This window comes from Ursus maritimus, unplaced genomic scaffold, assembly GCF_017311325.1.
Source record: "Ursus maritimus isolate PB19 unplaced genomic scaffold, ASM1731132v1 scaffold_10, whole genome shotgun sequence".
NCBI lineage: Eukaryota > Metazoa > Chordata > Mammalia > Carnivora > Ursidae > Ursus > Ursus maritimus.
Window position 1 is genome coordinate 66,310,756 of NW_024423344.1, and position 20,412 is coordinate 66,331,167.

The 20,412-nt window shown below is 44.2% G+C and overlaps 1 protein-coding gene across 1 annotated transcript in view; it reads left to right on the forward strand.

Annotated features, from left to right (window-relative positions):
- MBNL2 (muscleblind like splicing regulator 2) overlaps positions 1-20,412 on the forward strand; it is a 155,151-nt gene that overhangs the window by 81,877 nt on the left and 52,862 nt on the right. The window contains exon 3 of the mRNA XM_040623938.1: positions 18,358-18,522. Coding sequence (XP_040479872.1) covers positions 18,358-18,522 — 165 coding nt within the window. The remainder of the gene's footprint in view (positions 1-18,357; positions 18,523-20,412) is intronic.

A 20,412-nucleotide genomic window follows, 5' to 3' on the forward strand; every position in this document is an offset into this window, starting at 1 on the left:
GGGGCTGGCGTGCTGGGAGATGGCGGCCCCCGTTCCTGGGCCTCTGCTATTTAAGCCCGTCAGGCTGTTCCAGCCTCAAGCCTGCTGCCCCATCACAGGAGCCGTGCTAAATGGGGATCTGTATGAGTTCAGCAATATTTAGTGATTGGGAGTCTGACATAATGCACTTTCTCATAATTTATTAAAGTTGCTAATACATTTGAAAAATCTGTGAAGAACATGGAAACCTCTGGGTAATATCGTCCAGTGCATTAACCCTCCATTGATTTTGCATCTCAATCAGAGTAAAAGCCAAAGTCCTTCTGATGACCCACAACGTTCTCCGCCCTCTGGTCACCTCCCTCCCCTCACCTCTCGTCTCGGCTACCACTCTGGCCCTTGCTCTGCTCCAGCCACAACTGTGCTGGTTGCTATTCTAGAATGCTCTAGGCACACTCCTGCCTCAGGATCATTGCAGCTCCTGCCCCCGCTTAGCAGGCTTGTTCCCCTGCCTGGAAAATTCTCCTTGAGACCTTCTTCGGACACCCTAATGAAAATCACAAAGTTACCCACCTGCCACCTCCTTCTCCCCCTCAGATATGTTTTCCCCTGGCGCTCTGCATTTTACTGACTGTTCAGTCTCTGTCCTCCCCATTCAAATGGAAACTCCCTGAGGGTAGGGACTTGGGCCTGTTTTTGCTCATTACTCTTTCTCCCGTGCTGAGCTCCCCAACGGAAGTATTAAATACAAATTGAGTGAATGACCAAGATAAAATGGTAGTGAATTCCGTCCGGGGACATGAGGATCGGAAGCATTTGCCACGACATCTCTCCTCTACCGAGAAAAGCAGCGACTTAGACACTGAGCTCGACTCTAGGGCTGGGGGCCTCCCGGGGGAGGGGAGGAGGCCGGGCCATAAGGTGCAAGGAGCTTTGCCCTGGGCTTTCACGAGAGTCGCTAGAATCCTAACTCTGCTACCTGTGAGCTCTGTGACACCCACCAGCTGTTCAGCGTAGGTGAGTTGCTTTTCTCACTTCACTCAGTACGTGAAAGAAAGCTCCTGAGACAGAACTTCAGGGCTGTTGTGAGAATCAGGGTCGGTGTACGTAAAGCATCTGGCGTAGAGCAAGCCTCCATGAAAATAAAAGCAATTTTCGTAGATGTGAATCCTTTGTATTAATTTGTAGCTGTTTGCCTTATGGTAAAAGTGGAAATTCACGTGCTTGTTGGCATTTTTGCTTCAGGGAGCACATTGAGTCTATTTTAAAACTCCTTGCAATAGTATTTTTGTCCTTATAGGGAAAAAAAAGCCTACTACATACACTTCTATTAGGTTCCAGGGTGGGTTGGTATTATTTAAGGACCTTAAATGGGAGGAGACGGCCCCTGAAGCAGGGGAAATCCTCTTCTATCTGCTGCCCTCCTCCCCGCCGCCGCCGGATCTCCTACCAGGTTTACAAGGGCCTGGCCTTGCAAAATCTGTGTCTTCCGAAGATTCATTTGTTAAGCCAACACGGATGGCGTACATGTTCTCCAGCAGGCACGGCGCTCTCCGTGACTGGCTTTTCCGAGCACGTGGGAGAGCGTCCCCTCAGGAGCAGCTGGCAGTAAAGCTCTGAGACTGGGCCCTGATGGTGAGAGCGGGCATCAGCAGTTAGGCGCTGCCCCAGAAGGGCGGGCAAGGCAAAAACACTTCCTCAAAGGTGGCTGGGGACAGGTTGGAGCATGGTTCTCGTGGAAGAAGGTCAGTGAAACTAGGCCTTGGAAGGGAAGTGGAATTTGGACAATTTGAAATAGGGAAGAGGACAGAGAAATGGTAATGGCTTGAACCTAGCCAGAGAGGAGGCAGGAAGTCATTGGCCTTGGGTTTCCCAGCTTCAACTGGAGTTGGATCTAGGCTGCATGGATCTCGTGGAGGTGAGCCTGTTGGGTCTCCTCTCAAGATATCACCAGAACCCACCACTTCTCACCTCCACTGCCACCGGCCTGGTCTAAGCATCATAGTTCCTCCCCGGGATGGCTGCCATGGCATCGCTGGTCTCCCTGTGACTGCTCTGGCCCGTCTGTCTGTTCCCATAAATGTCAGTTAGATCCTGTCACTCTTCTGCTCAGAATCGCTGTTCCTTCCAAGTAAGCAAAGGCTTTCCAACGGCCTACAAGACCCTGCACAACCAAACCTCTGTTACTTCTCCGACCTCCTGTTCAGCTCTGCCCTGGCTCAGGGTACCCAGGTGCACGGGCTCCTGGCGCGCCTCCTGGTTCACTGGCCTTAGACATGGCAGGCATGCTTCCTCCTGGGGGTATGTGTGGCGTCTGTCCTCTCCATCTAGAACGTGCTTCTCCCGGACACAGGCCATGCCCCGCTCTCCACTCCCTTCGAGTCTTTGCTCCAAAATTACGTTGTCCGTGAGCCTGGCCCTGCCCACTGAAGGGAAAGGGCTGCCCACCACCTGTACAGCACTCCATCCCACTTACTTCACCTTTTTTCCCCTCAGAACTTGGCATGTTCTACTCTGTAACTTACTTAATTGTAATACTCATTGCTTGTTGTCTGTCTGTCCTAACTCGAAGCTAAGTTCCATGAAGACAGGGGTATGGGTGAGTTCGGCAGGAAGGGCAGAGTGCTGCTGGACGAGGGTCGGCAGCGGGCCCCATCCAACAGCTTGCGCGGGCGGCAATGAGAATGAAACACTAACGATGATGCAAGGGACCTAGTGGCCATATAGCCAAGGCCACATAACCCCACGCGGGGGACGAGGGACTGTGTGGTAGATGAAACACCAGTCACAGGGTCCAGCCCGCGTGCTCCTGTAAAATTCACTGTGCTCCAGGGCCAGGGACTGTCCTTATTGATCGCAGAAGCAACCAGGTGACATTGAGTAGATAAAAATGAACAAAATACTGGTCCTATAAAAACAGCTCAAAACCTCCCACTGGACCCCACCAAGTGTCAGACGCTGCGCCCTGGACAGGCAGAAGTTTCATGCTGGAGTCATCCAAAGGCGGTGGAGAGCTCCCGCCCTACTCTTCCTGGGGACACTGCCCTCCGCTGGGGCTCTGGGCCTTTCCGATAAGCAAACCATAGATATATGCCTAAAACATGCATGCATAATTCTTAAGCTATAGTTTGATATACGCGTAATCCATTCATCTCCCTGAAATCCAAGGACCTCACCTCCTGATTTTGAAAGCTTGCAATCTCCTCATCACAGGGGAGCCTCTGGGGCTCTTGGTGGTCATCCTGCTGCTCAAATACATGGAGATGTGCTGGGACTGGCCTACTTTGGTTGTTCCCTTCAATTATTAGTTTGATGTATTAAAATTCAGCCATATTTATAAAATGTACTCAATCACTTTAATTGGATTTGTGAGAACATATGATTTATGAAACGTTACATAGATCCTTCCGGCTAATACTTAGACTTAACCATTACTTATTACTCTGGTTTCTCCCTTTCTCTGTGTATATGCATCGCAAATCTACGTAGCTGTATCTAGAGTTGCTCAAAGATAGGAACGATTTATTTTTCATCTTTGTATTCACTCGGGCCCAGCATCACACCACACATAGGGTAGGAATCCATACTTCAGATTCTTAGAGTGTGCCAGTTTTGGAGTCAGGCTAAGCAGGTTCAAATCTCGGATCTTCTTACTAAGCTGTGTGATCTTGAGCAAGTTACTTAACCTTTCGGAGCCTTAGTTTCCACGTTTGCAAAAGGGAGATAAAACTAAGACCTACTGCAGAGATGGATTATGGACACCAAAAAGATCATTCATGGAAAGCACTTAACACCGTGCTGGGCATATCATAAGCATTCAATAAACATGTAATTTTTATGATTATATGAGCAAGTGAAAGAAACACAGTGATGAAGAGCAATGGCTCAGGGGTCACACAGCCCGTGATAAACTCTGCATTCTATTTCTTGCTACTTGTTTGATCTAGGACTAGACCATCCATCTCCCCAGGTGTCAGTTCTCCCAACTAACTATCACAAGGAGGTATTGCCGGTGGCTGGTCTGTCTCAGACAATGCATGTGAGACACTTAACACAGTGCCTGGCATGTATATAATAATAAGCAGTCAATAATAATAATAATAATAATATTTCTATATTTGATAAATGTCACCAAGTATTATTATCATATAAGCAATTACCTTTTAAAAAAATTAGGTTCTCTAAATAATGGATAGATTCAGTTTATACATAAATTCGACCAGCAGTTTCTGGACTGTCAGAAACTTAAGTATCCAACCAGTAGCAACGGTTGGGGAACATCTGGGGTTTACTGAGAGAAAAGACTTCTTCCATAAACAGGTTATGGGGAGGTCCTAGGAGGGAGAGGGGGAAATGTCATATGTCAGTGTTGGCTAGATGTGACCAGAAGGGACCCCAGACTCTGAAGACAGTTCTGCCCACTGGATCGAAGAGATGCTGCTCCTGAGCCCCAGAGTTCTGTCTCAAAGACTCCACCCTCCTGGTTCATTTTGGAGAAACATTCAGCCACAAGAAGTCTGAGAAAAATTAGCAGGACATCGGTCCCCTGAGGGTGGGTGATAGTGAGGGCAAACCCAGGAAGAGGATCCTTGGTGGGTGGTGGGTGAGGAGCCGCTGTCCCTAGTGGGCCACAAGCCCCAGACTGGGGGGCAGGGCTTTCCAGATGCAGAGGCCCAGCAAAGCTCTGGTCAGGAACGGAGCCTGAATGGAGGCAGGTTCTCAGACCTTGAGCTTGGAGATGAAGACAGAAGCGCCGTGGTACCTTGAACGTAAGAACTGGGATACCCAATGGGTGAACCAGGCGAAGAGGAAGGCAGAAAGTTGGAGTTTGGGTCAGAACAGCCATGTAGCCTTCAAAACTGGGGATACTGAGTTATCAGCCAGGGAAAAGACCCATTCTCAGTTCAGGATTTATCTTAGGAACCCAGGAAAGAAGGAACAGGTTAAGATCTCAGGAGGGCAGGATAACAGGAAACCTGAGCTGAACACAGCAGGCCCTTCTCTGTACCCTCTTCTCTACCATGTTCCCTTGTTGCATCAGAGTGCCTGTGAAGGTGGCCTCGCTTCACGAGGGAGACCACAGAAATGCGTATCGAGCTTGGTCAAAGCAACTTCAAAATGCTGGCCAAATTCACACATTTTCTTTGACTTCCCCCCTGCTTCACTGAATGATTCTGGCCCACCCCCCACCCCATGCAATTTTAATATCAAGCACAGTTTTTATCAAGTCTTTCTCTGTAATCAGGATATAAAAATTATCCCAACATTTCTCTTTGAAAATGGATCTTCAGAGACTCAGTAGGCCTTTATGCATTACTAATGAGTTCTTTAGTGAAACATTTTGTCTTTTACTAAAATAAATCTCTCCTATTAAATCTTCCATATGAAAAATCTGATAGCATTTAAGCTGGCTAGTTTCATTTGGGGAAAATCATCGTGCTTGTGAAGGATTTAGGAGTTGTTACAGTTTGTTTTTGATCAGGCGAGGGGATCTTTTTGCCTGAGTTCGTGCAAAAAGTTAGACCACGCATTCGCAGATCCACATCCCTCTGGTAGGAGGCAGCCGGCTGTTTTGCTGCTAAAGCCTACAGTCTCGTGAAGTACATTATCGAGCATTTCTTGGGGGTCACTGTATTAGTTTCCTCAGGCTGCTGTAACAAGTTCCACAAAGTAGGTGGCTTAGAACAACAGAGATTTTTTCTGTCCCCGTTTTGGAGGCTGAAATTAAGGAGTGTCTGCACTGCCTCGCTCCCTCCAAAGAACTAGGGCAGGATCTATGCCAGGCCTCTCTCCCAGCTTCTGGTCACTTCAGACGTCCCTTGGCTTAGAGATGGCCAACTTCTCCCTGTGTCTGTTCACATCATCCTCCCCCATGCATGTTTCTCCCTGTGTCTGAATTTCTCCCTTTTATAAGGATGCCAGTGTTACTGGACTAAGACCCACCCTAATGGCCTCATCGGCACCCAGTTACCTCTGTAAAGACCCTATCTCCAAATAAAATCACATTCTAGGTACCGGCGCTTATCCTTCTGGGATGACACAATGCAGCCCCATAACTTGGAACTTCCAGGGTCATCTCCCTAATGTCCGTTATCACACAAGGCTGCTCATTCTGTCCTAAACACATCTTTCATATGTTGGGCCATAAAAATTGTTGCCCAAAGCTCTTCCACTGACCTCGAGGGACAGTGGAGAGGGGCACACTTTCTAGTCACTTGGGACCAGAATCGAGTCCTGGCTGACTCTGACTCAGCCTTGGAAAGTACCTTCAATTCCCTCCGGGCTTCATTTTTCTTACCCTTAAATCCGGGTACCATATTACAAGAATGTTGGGAAGCTGTAATAAGATACTGTGTCTCGAGAATGCTTTTCACGGTGTGATCCAAATCTATTGGATTTCTAGTTTCTTAAGAGCTGACAGCAGCTTTGGACACCGGGCTCTGCCATTTCTGCCTGTGTGACCCTGGGAGGTTATTTACCCCTGTGTGCCTCCCTTTCATTCCATCAAATGAGAACATTAGCAGTGGCTCTGTAAAGATCTTGTATTGAACATTACAGTATAACCTACAGAAAGCACTCTGAGGCTGCCTGGTACGTGATCCTCGCACCATTACATAAGCCTTAGCTATTTCTGTTGAGGGTGGGACCACGTCTTAGTACCCTGTGCGTAATTCCATCCCAGTTTCTGGCATAGAGCACACGCTCCCAAGATGTTTGTTGAATGAATAAAGGAAGGGAGGCATGTGGCTCTGCCCTCAGGGGACCGCTGGATAAGGCCCACACCTCTGCCAGCAGGCAGCACTGCGAGCAAGGGACTATGCCTACACCTTCCCAGGCTGTGTTTCCCGAACAAAGTGCAGCTTCCTTCGGCTGCGGTCTGCTGGGCTGGCCAGTCCCGTACCACCAAGAATTGCAAACCAACCTAAGAAAAGTGTTCCCTTCTAAAAATGAACGCACTCTTGAAAGGACACTCTATCTTTCCATCTTCTTCTAGAGATTCTTCAGCCAACCTTCCTCTTCTCCCTGGTGCCTTTCTCCGTCTTCCTCCCTTTGCTGCCCACCCCTTCCCCATGCATCCGTGCATTCCTCACCCACCCTTCTCCCACCTCCTCCTGGAAGCCTTCCCAGCTCCAACACCAGCAACCGGGGCACTCTGGCTTTGTCACAAGTATATTTATAATCAGGTGTGATATGCAAAATATTTTAAAATGAATACCTCCCAGGTACATAGGGAGCAGTCAGACTGCAGGAGAACTGGGTCAGGAAGACCCCCTACTGTGTGGGATTTAACACTTTGATTCCAGGGAGAGAGAGAGAGAGGGAGAGAAAGAGAAAGAGAGAGAGAGAGAGAGTGTCTGTGTGTGTGTGTTGGGGGGAGGAGGTGTTGGGATTCGAGGGAGTGGCCAGAGCAACCAAAGAAGTGGAGAAAACACCTGATACTCCACAAGCTTGGGGCAGCGGCTGTTTTCTAACTGGGACAGAAGTACTTCCCGTCTCTGGATAAATGGCACAGCTGGACAGGAGCGTCTCCCCTAAATACCAGCCATTGAGGCTGATGGTCTACCTGTGTCCTGATTCCAGGAAGACCTCAGTGAGGGGAGAGGTGATTCACCGCTCAGTTTACAGATCAGACTGAAAAGACTCTGACAACAGAAGATGTATAGTAACATTTTATGTCTTTGGGAAAATGTCACTTATTTAAGAAGTGGCCAGCTTCTGGAATCAGCAAGAACCAATGAGAGTAAAAATAGCAGCCAGCATTTACTGAGCATTTACTTTGTTCCAGGTGCTGTGTGAAGGCCTTTATAAGGCTTCAGGAATTTAACTCCTGCAGAGTGATTGTGGATGAGCCCGGCTTGTTTTAATTTTCCAAATGGCCAAGTCTTCCTCCCTACCCACCTCCCCCTCCACATACATCCAACCGGATAAGCTGATGAAGTCGGTAAAGCATCCGACTCTTGATTTCAGCTCAGGTCATGATCAGAGTCATGAGACTGAGCCCTTGGGGGGCTCCATGCTGGGAGTGGAGCCTGCTTAAGATTGTCTCTCTCCCTCCCCTCCCCCTCTGCCCCTTCCCCTGTTCGCCCTCTCTCTCTCTCTCTCTCTCTCTCTAAAAAATACATATCACAGGGCTTGGCACATAGAAGGGGCTCAGCAGGATTTGTCAACGAGAAGAAAGGATGATCATTTGATAATATGCATGGAGTGCCCTCTGTGTAAGGGTCCCTGTACTGCTGGGCTTTGAGGAGAAGTATAATAAATAGACGAGAAACGTGTGCCCTTCCCCACAGGAAAATTCTACTGCTGTGATATTAATATTTCATAGAGCTGCTGTTGCACACGGCCATGGCAATGCACACATCTACGAACGTGACGTTAGGAAATCTAGACCCTGAAGTCAAACAGCCGCTAACCTGGTTTTCTGTTGATATTTTCTCACAATCTACACTCACCGATGTATCTCTGTGACCAAAGACATTCACCTTCCAGTCAGATAAAATAATTTTCAAATGAAGCATCTGACGCCCAGAAATTAGTTTCATTAAATCGCTCAAGAACACAGGGGCAATTTTTGGTGTCACTGATTTCTCTTAATTGGCACATTTTCAGTTAACATCTGAATGGAAAAGCCCAGTAAAAACAGGGTGTGGCTCCTGAATTAAATATGACAGACAGCTCTTTCCAATCACAAGACAAAAATGGTACGAGAAACTAAAACTGCATGGCAACCTAAATCCATTAAAAAATAAAGATGTAAACGTGCTTTGAAATGGCGAACTACAAATAATCAGCCCTCTTTGTCTCTCTTCCTCATGTGTCAGTTTTTATGTTTGGCCCCTAAAATGGTTATAAAGTTAGGACTTAATGGCACTTACCAGTAGTGTTTGAAGGAAGAAGGCAGTCGTCACAATGAAGGAAACCATCAACAAACCAAAAAAGCAACCTACTGAATGGGAGAAGGTATTCACAAATGATATATCCAATTAGGGGTCACTCTCCAAAATATATAAAAAACCTATACAACTCAATACCAATAATAATAATAATAATCCAATTTAAGAAATGGGCAGAGGACCTGAATAGATTTCTTTTTCTATAGAAGACGTACAGATGGCCAACAGACACATGAAAAGATACTCAACATCAATCATCATCAGGGAAGTGCAAATTAAAACCACAATGTGATATCACCTCACGCCTGTCAGAATGGCTAAAATCAAAAGCACAAGAAACAATAGGTATTGGTTAGGATGTGGAGAAAAGGAACCCTCTGACACTGTTGGTGGAAATGCAAACTGGTGCAGCTGTGGAAAACAGAATGGAGGTTCCTTAAAAAACTAAAACTAGAATTACCATACAATCCAATAGTTCTACTACTGGGTTTTTCCCCAAAGAAAACAAAAACAGAAGTTTAAAAAGATATATGCACCCCTCTGTTTGCTGTAGCATTATTTACCATAGCCAGGTTTTGGAAACAACCTAAGTGTCAATTGATAGGTGAGTGGCTAAAGAAGATGTGGTGCAGATCTACAGTGGAATATTACTCAGCCATAAAAAAGAATGAACTCTTGTCATTTGCAACAACATGGTTGGACCTAGAGGGTATCATGCCAAGTAAAATAGTCAGAGAAAGACAAACACCATATGATTTCACCAATATGTGGAATTCAAGAAAGAAAAGAAAGGAAGAGAAAAGAAAGAAAGAAAGAAAGAAAGAAAGAAAGAAAGAAAGAAAGAAAGGAAGAAAGAAAAAAGACAAGCAAAAAAAACCAGATTCTTAAATACAGAGAATAAACATGGTTGCCAGTGGGGGAGCTGGGGGGTGAGGGGGTGGGAGGGATGGTTGAAACAGGTGAAGGGAATTAAGAGTACACCGTGATGAGCACTGAGTATGTACAGAAGTGTTGAATCACTATATTGTACCTCTGAAACTAATATTAACACTATATATTAATTATTTTTAAATGGGTGTTATACACAAGTAACGAATCATGGAACTTTACATCAAAATCTAGGGATGTACTGTATGGTGGCTAACATAATATAATAAAAAATTATTATTAAAAAAATAAATTAAAAACTAAAAATAAAAAAAAAAGAAAGAAACAAGGAAAGGGGCAGTTGCATCACCATAGTGGTGCATGAGTCCCAAATCTATTTACAAAGCACTGCTGACGACCCTAAGGTGTCCAGCCCTCTGTTGATAACAAATGGCCCTAAACGTATTATCTAGAGATGGGAAAACCCATAAGCATTTGACCCACTCTCTAAGAAGAGTTAAAAGCATTAGCGCTGGGGGAGGGCTCTGGGTGTCACCCCAGAGGCCAGGTGCAGCAGTGGAATGACAGGTAATGCTGGTTCCGGTGGTTTTCTGGAAAGAGAAAGCAAACTAAACTACAGCTCCCACTATCGCTTGGGCCAGTCATCTGCTGCCCATGCTTCGGACTTCATCCCCTGCCCCCACCTCATAGCTGTGCCCTCGGCTGGCGTTGGCGGTGGGGAAAAACGGAGGTGTTGGTAACTGCCTATCAGCATTTGTGATTTTCCCCTAGTTTCCCCATCTGGCCACTTCTCCAGTCTTCCCTAGATCTTCCTACACGTTTCCTCCATCCCGTGGGAGCGGGAGATAAAGGAACCCTCCCCAGAAAAAGGGAAGATCAGATCGTAAATGTGCCCTTTTTCATCTGTCTTTAATAAGTATAGTGTTTTATGCTCTTGACCAAAAGACTATAAAAGATGAGTTGTAATGTAAATTGAGCTAAATTACTAATAAACAGAAAGTGCTTATTTTAAATGCGTACATAATATTGACGATCCGGGCAACTGTTCATTTTGATGGAAGTTCTGGTTATCATTTGCTTATAGTGATTCCCCGAATTCAGTTTCCTCTAATTCCACAGTCCTTCTGTGGTTGTATTTTATTTGCTCTATTATGTAGTTGGAACTAATACTACAAGGAGCTCATGTGGTTCAATTAGTTTATTTAAATTCAAAAGAAGCTTAAAAGCCTAATCTGTCACTTGCCTTAGAGTACAGCTATATCGGCTGCATAGTTAATGTTATAAATTAGGCCCTGATGTGAATAACCATTTTATTCCCCTACACTTTCACTTGCCCATATCCTTCCGGAAATGTGCTGCAGAAGGAAGAGAAGGTTCAGGCCAAATGTTAAACTCAGCCTTTTGCCACCTGACTTAGACCCATTAAAATGATACACTAATATAAATCTGCTCCCCTGGTCAAATCAAGGCCTTTCTTCCACTCCCCCACCTCCCCCCCACTCTGAAAAAAACTTGAGAGTCTCTGAACCTGTAGGCTGTGACTCAACCAGCGAGTTCAGTCCCTTAGAAACGTCTGCTGGACAACTTCTATGTCACAAGGGCCAAAACGTGGTCTGTTTGATTGAATTTCTCACTTTCAAGCTGTGTACACTGTAGGTACTTAATAAATCCTCCTAGACTTAATCAATTTTGACTTAATTCGCCGCTTCTGCTGGGGTGCCTCGTGCCTTGTCTGTCACATAGACTTCTCAACTGTTCTCAGAACATGCCGGGACTGTTGCCACCTAATCCCTGGTGTCACTCTTTACTGTAACTCTTGGTATGTGTAGCTTTCCCCTTTTCCTAGATGAGGAACATTTAAGAGGAAAGAGACGTGGAATCGACAGTGTAGAGCAAATTACGATGTTTCCCGAGCAACATCTGCTCTCTCTCAAGCTGTCACAGCCAGCAGGAAGGAGCGGAGATATGGGAATATGAATGCACCCATTTGACAGACGAGAAAATTGAGACACAGACCATTGTCATGATTTGTAAAAGTTCATATAACCATTTGGGGATGAACCCACAACCAGAATTCCAGGATTTTCCCACTGTAATGCATATTTGCTTTAAATTCTAGATGAGTCATGCCATGTCAATCAGCCCTGGCAGGTTAGAGCAGGAAAAATATCAGAGAACCAGATCTGAGGCTCTTCTGAAGAGAGAAACGGCCCGTGTTGGCATTGATTGTGAGAACAAGAGTACCGGAGGGTTAAAGAGCCTCATAGCTCCTGGGAGCTCGGGGATCGAGGAACTGAACGAGGATTAAAGAGGTGGTTTTTAATACCATTTCTTTTTCTCTACAATGCAGCAAAGGTGCTCATAGTATAAGTGATGATGAGGATGAGGATGGTAAGAGTAATAATATCAAAACCTTCCAGAGGGCTCGCTGTGTGCCAGAAACTGCTCAAACGCTTCACGCGCATTCACTCTTCATCTTTACCAAAGTCTAGAGGTAGGAACCATTGCTATCCCCGTGTTGTAGCTGTGACAGCGCAAGGCCACAGAGCCCCATGGCAAGAACAGCAGAGCTGGATTCCAAGCCAGAGTAGTCCAGGGAGAGGCTGTTCCCTTTACCACGAGTTCAGACTTCTTCTCCAAGAGAGGGTCCCAGACAGGCCAGGTCTCCGGAATGTAACTCCAGGACGAGAATCTGTTGTCACATCAGGAGTTCGTTAAGCTGGTCTCACGTGCATGGAATGCAGAGGAACCTGAGGGCCTCTTCCATGGCCAGCTTTGGGGTCCAAGGCAGACTCCTGGACTCAAAGGGTCCCTGCAGGCCACTCTCAGCACATGCACCTGCCATCAGTCACCAGAGTCCACACTTGCACTTCCAGCTCCTGGCCCGCTAACTCCGAAACACTATCATGTACTGGAAACACCGAGTGTCCAAGACCCAGCTGCAGGGGGAAGAATTCAGTAGGTTGGACGCTGACCCCGGACTCCGGCTGGAATTATTCTCCCCCAGGAGGACATTTTTAGAGGCTGCTAATCAATGACTCAGCCCACGCCAAGACCCAATTCAAATGATCCCCAATAGCAGGGGCCTATTAACTGTTTGAATTGTACATCCTATAAAATCCATAGCTTTTCCCATGGAAAACGAGTGGGTTGTATTCTGTCAGCTCTTCCTGTGGGCAAAAACGCCTGTTGTTAATCCTTTTAACAATCTCCTAATTAATCTGTTTTCTTTTCGGCTTCCATATTTTAATTGACTTTTTCAATTAGGAGCAGACTAGAAAAAGGTTCTAAAAATTACTTGTTTTAAAATAAGCATCTAGAAAATCTCATTTTCCAATTATGTTTTTTTTCCCCCCTCACACCGACCTGATTCTGAAATCTTGTCTTAGCCAAGTCTCCATTTACTCGATCCCACACCATGGAATGTAATGGCCATGTAACTCCGATGGATCTGATCTGTTGTTCTGCCAAGTACAGATTACAGTTTAGCATCTTTCCATGTTCTGGTGAGAATCGACATGGGTCCTCTGTATTCGAATTCTCCATGGTCGCTTGCTTGAATAAACTTACTTCGGTGTGACATTTTTACCTCTAACCATCCTTCCTAATCTAAATATTCCTGAAATAGAGATTATTTTTGAAGAAAAATAATGCACACATTCTATGTAGACTCTGACAGAATTCTGCTTTTGTTTTTAAATAAGTGGTCTCCAAACAATGCGAACTATAATGAAAGTAGAGAAAGTAGTAAATAAAAGTAGTTTGAAATCTAATAATCAGGGTGCAATTTTGCACCGAGCTAGACTAAAATGATTCTCTGCTCCTACTTAAAAACTCCGTGGCAGTGACGTTCAAACCCCTTACCTTGGCTCCAGTCTGCTCCTGTTTCCTATTTTCTCACCCTGGCTCCAACGCGCACCCCCTTCCATACTGCAGCCTCGGGAAACTTCATGCATGTCCCTGGATGGTACATTCACCTAGGACATTCTCCTTGCACATTCTCTTCCTCTCATTCTCATTTCGTATTCTCTCCCCTCAACACACACACACACACACACACACACACACACACACACACGGGTACCGCTCACTGCCTTGCCATGTTCCTTCTTATCTTTTGGGTCCCAGTTTAATGTCACTTTTTCAGCATCCTTCCCTGACCCCCCAGTCTCAATTTTGACCATCTTCCGCCACCTTCTCTCAGCATTCTCCTCGGAACACGTATCACAGTTTATACATTTATCTGTGTCGTTATTTGGCTAACATACATCTTCAGTGCTAGACCGCAGGCTTCAGGAAGGTAGGCCGCGTGGCTTCTGTTTGCCTGGCTTTGTCTAACCCACTCTCGTCACCATGCCTGGCACACACATGGTAAGATATCAATAAACACTTGTTGAATGAGTGAATGAATGAGATCCTAGCCCAGAAGTACACCAAGGACAATGGTGAGTGTGACCCAGACCACTTGCGATCTCCATACTACCGGGGGTGGGCAAAGCACCTGAAGGCCTGATGTCCTCAGGAGTTTGATCCCCACAGTGGCCCCTTGCATGGGCCCATCTGCCTGCCTTCGCCTGGGCTCCCGTGTTTCGTTTCCAGAAGACTCTCCACATGGACTCCGCCATGGCACCCTCCCATCCCCAACCCACAGAAACCGCGCAGTCCTCTTCTCTAGAGGCCGGACCCTACTTCTCTCACTTTCCCAGACACAGTGTTTAACCAAGACCTAAAAGGGAGGGAGAGTTGAAATAAAACAAGAAACAATCCTAGAGGCCACAGGAAGACTCTTCCAAGACATTTTTATCTTTATTTCTTAGACTAAAATCGGGAGATACTACTTTTGACGCTGCTGCTGTGTTGTTTTACAATGATGTACAAAGACACTTTACATTTCTGCATGCTGCCCTCTCCGTTTCAGTTATGACAACTTGCCATGATAATCAGCAGTTTCTGTGCGATGATGCGTATCCTGACAAATCTTACGCCTTCACAAAAACTTCCTTACAAATTGTTTACTGTGTCAAATAGCTCGTTATATTTTGACAGTTGCTTTTCCTTTAGGATTTTAGAGTCCTGTAGGATCCTTTACTAAAACTCAGCCTAGAGTTTCCCAGTTCTTCAATTAGTATGCCTCAAACATCCATGGTGCGACACACTTCCCAATATTAATACTAGATTAAACTATGGTGCAGGGCTGTTTATTTTTTAGTATTTTTTTAAGATTTTATTTATTTATTAGTGAGAGAGCAAGAGCAAAGTGGGGGGAGGCAGGGGGAGAGGAACAAGCAGACTCCCCTCTGAGTAGGGAGCCTGACATGGGGTTTGATCCCATGACCTTGAGATCATGACCGGGGCCACCCACATACCCCAGGGCTGTTTCTTTAAATGTGCATACTTGCAGAAATACCCCAGAGAATTGAAAATAATTTTAAATATAAGATATTTGAATAAGTATCATTAAGTAGCTTTCTTCATGTTTTGAAGGAAAACTCTGTTCTACGGAAGAACTGAAAAGCCACAAAATACAACTAAATCTGTGGTCTGCACTTCTTGTAAACAAAATATCATATACAAATATTTTCTCCTTTTCTGGTAATATTAACAACATTTACTCAATGCTTACTACATACCCGGTGTATGTACCTCTAAACTTTGTGCGTGGATTAATTCATTAAATCCCACAACAGCCCTTAGAGAAAACACAATTCATGGTTTTTAGTGTACAGATAAAAAAGAACTGATGCACAAGAAATTCAAGAGTTTGCTCAAAGTTGCACAGGTAGGAAAGAGCAGAACCAAGTTATGTGCCCAGGAGTCTGCCTCCAGAGCCTGTGAGCGTAACTATTTCTCTACCCCCTACAGAGGGATAGACCTAGGCAAATAATGTTTTTCCATTCCCAAATTCTCATATATATTTTACTATATTTTAAATTGTATTATGTATCCTTATTATTATATAATATGTATACACCATATTATTGTATCAAGGATAGCACTAAATTGTTATCTCTCTAGATTTTAGCTATTGCTAATAAATAGCTTGGTGTAGTGATGTAGTTGGGTCAGGTAGACATCAATTTAGAACCTAGCTCTACCACTTACCAATTACATGACCTCAGAAAGGTTCCTTAATATTTCTGAGCCCATTTGCTATTTTGTAAGATAGGTACCATTATAGCTGTTGTACGGGGAAAATGAGATAGCCATGTATAGATTGTCTGGCATGTGGGTGATCCATAACATGCCTTACTCCGAGTATGTAAGTAAGGACACTAGGAAATTGCATTAATTCTCATGAAAAAGAAGGTTCCATCAATAAATTACTAATTCAGTGCTGTAAATCATGTTCTCTTGGCTGAAAATAGTTTATACAGTTCCTTAAGTGTCCCAATTGTATCAAAAGATAATAGCATTTACAAGAAAACCATATTTTTCTGGCCTAATGGAAATTTTTATGTGTAGCTACAAAGGATTACATTCGAAGACTAGTGAATCAAAGGGACAGTTATATGAATAAGCAAAACTAAAGAGTCGAACTGGTAGAGGTCTGGATATTTCACAGATTCCATCACCATTGGATGGAATTCTTTTCCAAATCCCCTCCTTAGGGCCGGCTGTATGTTTGTGCACACAGGCCTATACGGGTATCTTGTAGACCTGAGCCTTTCTGGGTGTCAACCTCCAGGTGAAGTGATTGTGCCTAAAGAGAGCATGGATTGAGGTTGTCAGAAGTCTGGGGTGCATATTTTCTGTACGAGAAATGTCATCCTGTTTAATCCTCTCCCACCCGTGCTGATGGTCAGTAGCTACATCTCGTATCCCATGAACCACCTCCCATCATAGATGATACGCGTGTATTTGGATACTTGGCTGACAGGCAGCCAATCCAGGGACCAGTCACACGCCTGTGTTGTAGGAGCTGACCCAATACGCACGCGTCTTGGAGGTTTGCTCTTAGCAAACTCAGCAATTGTCAAGGGAGGACATCACAAAACAAAGTGCAAAGGAAAGTTAGGATAAAAACTAACCCCCCCCCCCAAAACTGCAGAGACAAGTAGATGGAGAGAGAAGGAGAAAGATTCTTAGGGCTCTTGGATTTAGATTATTTTTCATTGTGGTTCCAGTTTACCTGTGTCTTTATAACAGCCTTCCAGTGGCTGACCTGGGATGGCTCACATAGGAAGCTGCAGGACACATTCAAAATATGAGCTTGAGACTAAGGAGACATACTGACCTGTAACCATTGTTATAGAATTTTATTAACAGAAATGTGGCCGATTCCTTTTGATGTCCCTAGTACCTGCCCGGTGTCCTACCTGCAGAGGGTGACACGACCTGTAATGCTAATAATAGTACAGCCTTGGGACAGCATCGGTTGATGGGCCCAGACCACCAGGACCGAGCCTGCCACTGACATCTGCCCTTCTCCACTGCGGCGGGGGAGGGTTCATGCTGGAGAGGGAGCCCACACTGCCAAAAGTGCAGCTGAAATTAGCGGGACACGGAGTGAGAACTCCAGATGTTTAGAATTAGGATGACTACAAACAAATTTGTTTCCCCAGTACCACCAAGCTTGCCGTTTAAAATTATTTTTATATCTGGTAAACAAACCCATATTCTCTTTTCTTGGTTGCAAATAAACTAATTCTTTAGGGAATGATAATACTCACACTGGTTAGCACAGTCTGCTCTTCTTTTTCCAGAAATTGCATAATTCACACATCAACATGATTCTCTCAGTTGGTAATTTTGAAAACGTGGGAATTCAGTATGAACCTTACATTTGCGATTACTCTTCAGGACTGGTTGTATGCACACCTGTCACCTAATTAATTTTTTTTGCTGTGCCAACTGTAACGCCAAATATTACTTTAGCCATAAACACTCTTCACTGTGTCATATTGTGACATTAAATTTGATACAACTGTCATGGGAGTGGGGCAGGGACATCGGGTAACCAGCTTTGGTGTACCAAAAACTTATTAGCTGCAGGTAATTATCTGAGTTTATGCCTGGAATTTTCACTACTGCATCTATTACCAAGAAATATCCACTCCTGTATGACCACTGCCTCTTCTTCAGTGATTGAACTAGGGATATCTTCAGCCAATCTGGAACATGCATTTCAAGAAGTTCTTATTACTGTCACTATTGTGCAAATTCAGCACGTAATCATTCATATTTAGTCATCACTCCAGCATGCACAAGCCAACATAGAGCAAGTTCAAAGAGTCCTTTTGATAAGTCCCCATAAAAATGCTCCTCTGGTTGCCTTCCACACCTCCTAGGAGAAAGGTCTGCCTTTACTCCTAGCACTCAGATTTCTTTAGAGTGTGTTGGCAGAGTTGGAACCCATTAGAAAGAAAAACAGCAAAAAATCCCAGGAAGCCTCCCTGCCAAACAGGTTTGAGCAAGGTTGATAATCATCTAATACCAGATTCACACCTTGTATATTCCTGTTGTATGTTCCAACATGAGTGCGCACGCACGCACGCACGGGATTCTTACCTTTGTTATACATGGAGCAATTGTGAGATAGTTGACAATAGATGACAGCTACTCCTAACAGTCCTAAAACCAAACATTCGTTTTACAGGGCCGTTGTTCAAGAGAGAACTGCAAGTATCTTCATCCTCCAACACATTTAAAAACTCAACTAGAAATTAATGGGAGGAACAATTTGATCCAGCAAAAAACTGCTGCAGCGATGCTTGCCCAGCAGATGCAATTTATGTTTCCAGGAACCCCACTTCATCCAGTGGTGAGTACATCGCATCTGATGACAGGCTTGATGATTAAAGTGTTGGTACAGGCAGGGCCACATTGGCCTAAAATGGCCTCCCTCTACTTTGTCTCTGGCTACAATTAAAGCAAATAGCTTTGAAGCTAAATGGATGCTGAAAATAGGGTTTTTGAAATTATTTAAATGGAAAAAATGTGTGTGGACACAGTAGGCAATGACAATTTCTAAGCGGTATCTGGGAAATGTGTGTCCCTGCAACTCTTGCTCACCGGTAAACTCCGCATTTGAACCATCTTAAAATGGAAAAAGTTCTCCACTTGATTCAGAGTATGAGGTGATGGTCTGTGTGAAGAGGAGGCTGGCCAGGGGTGTGGCATCTGTGACCAGGGCCACACGATTAAATGCTCAAAGGAGTTCAGTCTTTAAATATGTTTTGTGTCATGTTTTCTCCATGATTTCAGTGTTTGAAAGTACTTCCTTAAAGGTCTGGAAGTTGTTTTAGGAACGAGGCCCTGGGGAAAAGGAGTGCATTTGGCTTGAATGGATTTCATTTACATTGGTGAATTATTTGTCAAAAACAAGCTAATTAAAAAAAAAAAAAACAAAGCCAGTAAAGTGAGCAAAATTTGCTTTTATAAAGAAGTACATACACAAAAGACTATTGTTTAAAAATTAGTTTTTATTGTGTGAAAAGTCTATGTTGTTGAAAACTGCTAAATTAAAAAGGATAGCTACCCCTGAGATGTACTTTGTTGAGTGTCTGCGTGATGAGATGGGGAGGGTGGGAATGGCTGGAAGAGGGAGAGAATCCAGGCAGATGGTTAGCAGTTCTGCTTGTCTCCAAGTTTCTGCTCAAGAATGGTGGCACAAAGTAGCCAGGACCCAGCTCTGCCCAGAGTTAAAAAAAAAAAAAAGTGCCAGGTGCAGGGGGTTCCAATCTAAATCAGAGACAGCCTTTTGGGAGTAGACAGAGTCATGAGACAGGCAAAGTAACATTAAGGCACAGGGAATTATGATTTTGAATGATGCAGGAAATGCTGCTTGGAGGAGGTCCCAAATAACTATATCCCAAAGGATGAGTATATCCCAAAGGATGAGTAGGGGCGAGCCTAGATGTAAGGACAGCATAGACAGAGTTCTGAATATATTTAACACCAAATATAGGCATTTAAGTGGATCTATTTAAAACCACACACATGTATAATTTATGGTTCTCTATTGATGTACTCATATAAATTATTTTATTAAATTACCTAAAGCTAAAATAATTTAGTTATTCATATTAAATAATGTCTGTAGGAATAAATTTAGAACCACCAAGGTCAACATAGTAACACTGCATTATGTATCTGTCTCACTCATTTTAATCATTCACTTCTTATTTATTTAGAATTCATAAAGATTGAACTTGGTACTTAACAATGGCAATGTTAATAAGAAAAGTCCATTCCCATTGTTAACTATTAGCTGAACTTCTTTTTGAAAGTTATGTTTATGTATTGTCTCAAATAATAATTAGAAGTTAATAACCACGATCCATCTATGAAAAAGGTATTGTACATTTACGTATTTCAATAGAAGTTTTTAAATCCCAAGAAATCCTGGAGTTAGAAGTGTGATGTACCTAAAAATCATCAACTCTACAAACAAATAACTTCAGAGTCTCAGGAATGAGTTAGTGACCTAGGCCAGTATCGCAGGCCAAATAACGGCCCTGAAAAGTACAGGGAACGTGTAAATGTCACCTTATAAGGAAACTAGGCCTTTGCAGGTATGAGGAAGTTGGGCATCTTGAGATATGGCAGTGCTCCTGGATTAAATGCAATCACAAGGAGCCTATTGAGAGAGAGGTAGGGGGAGAGTTGGCACTATGGAAGAAGAGAAGGGCAGTGTGCCCGTTGAGGCAGA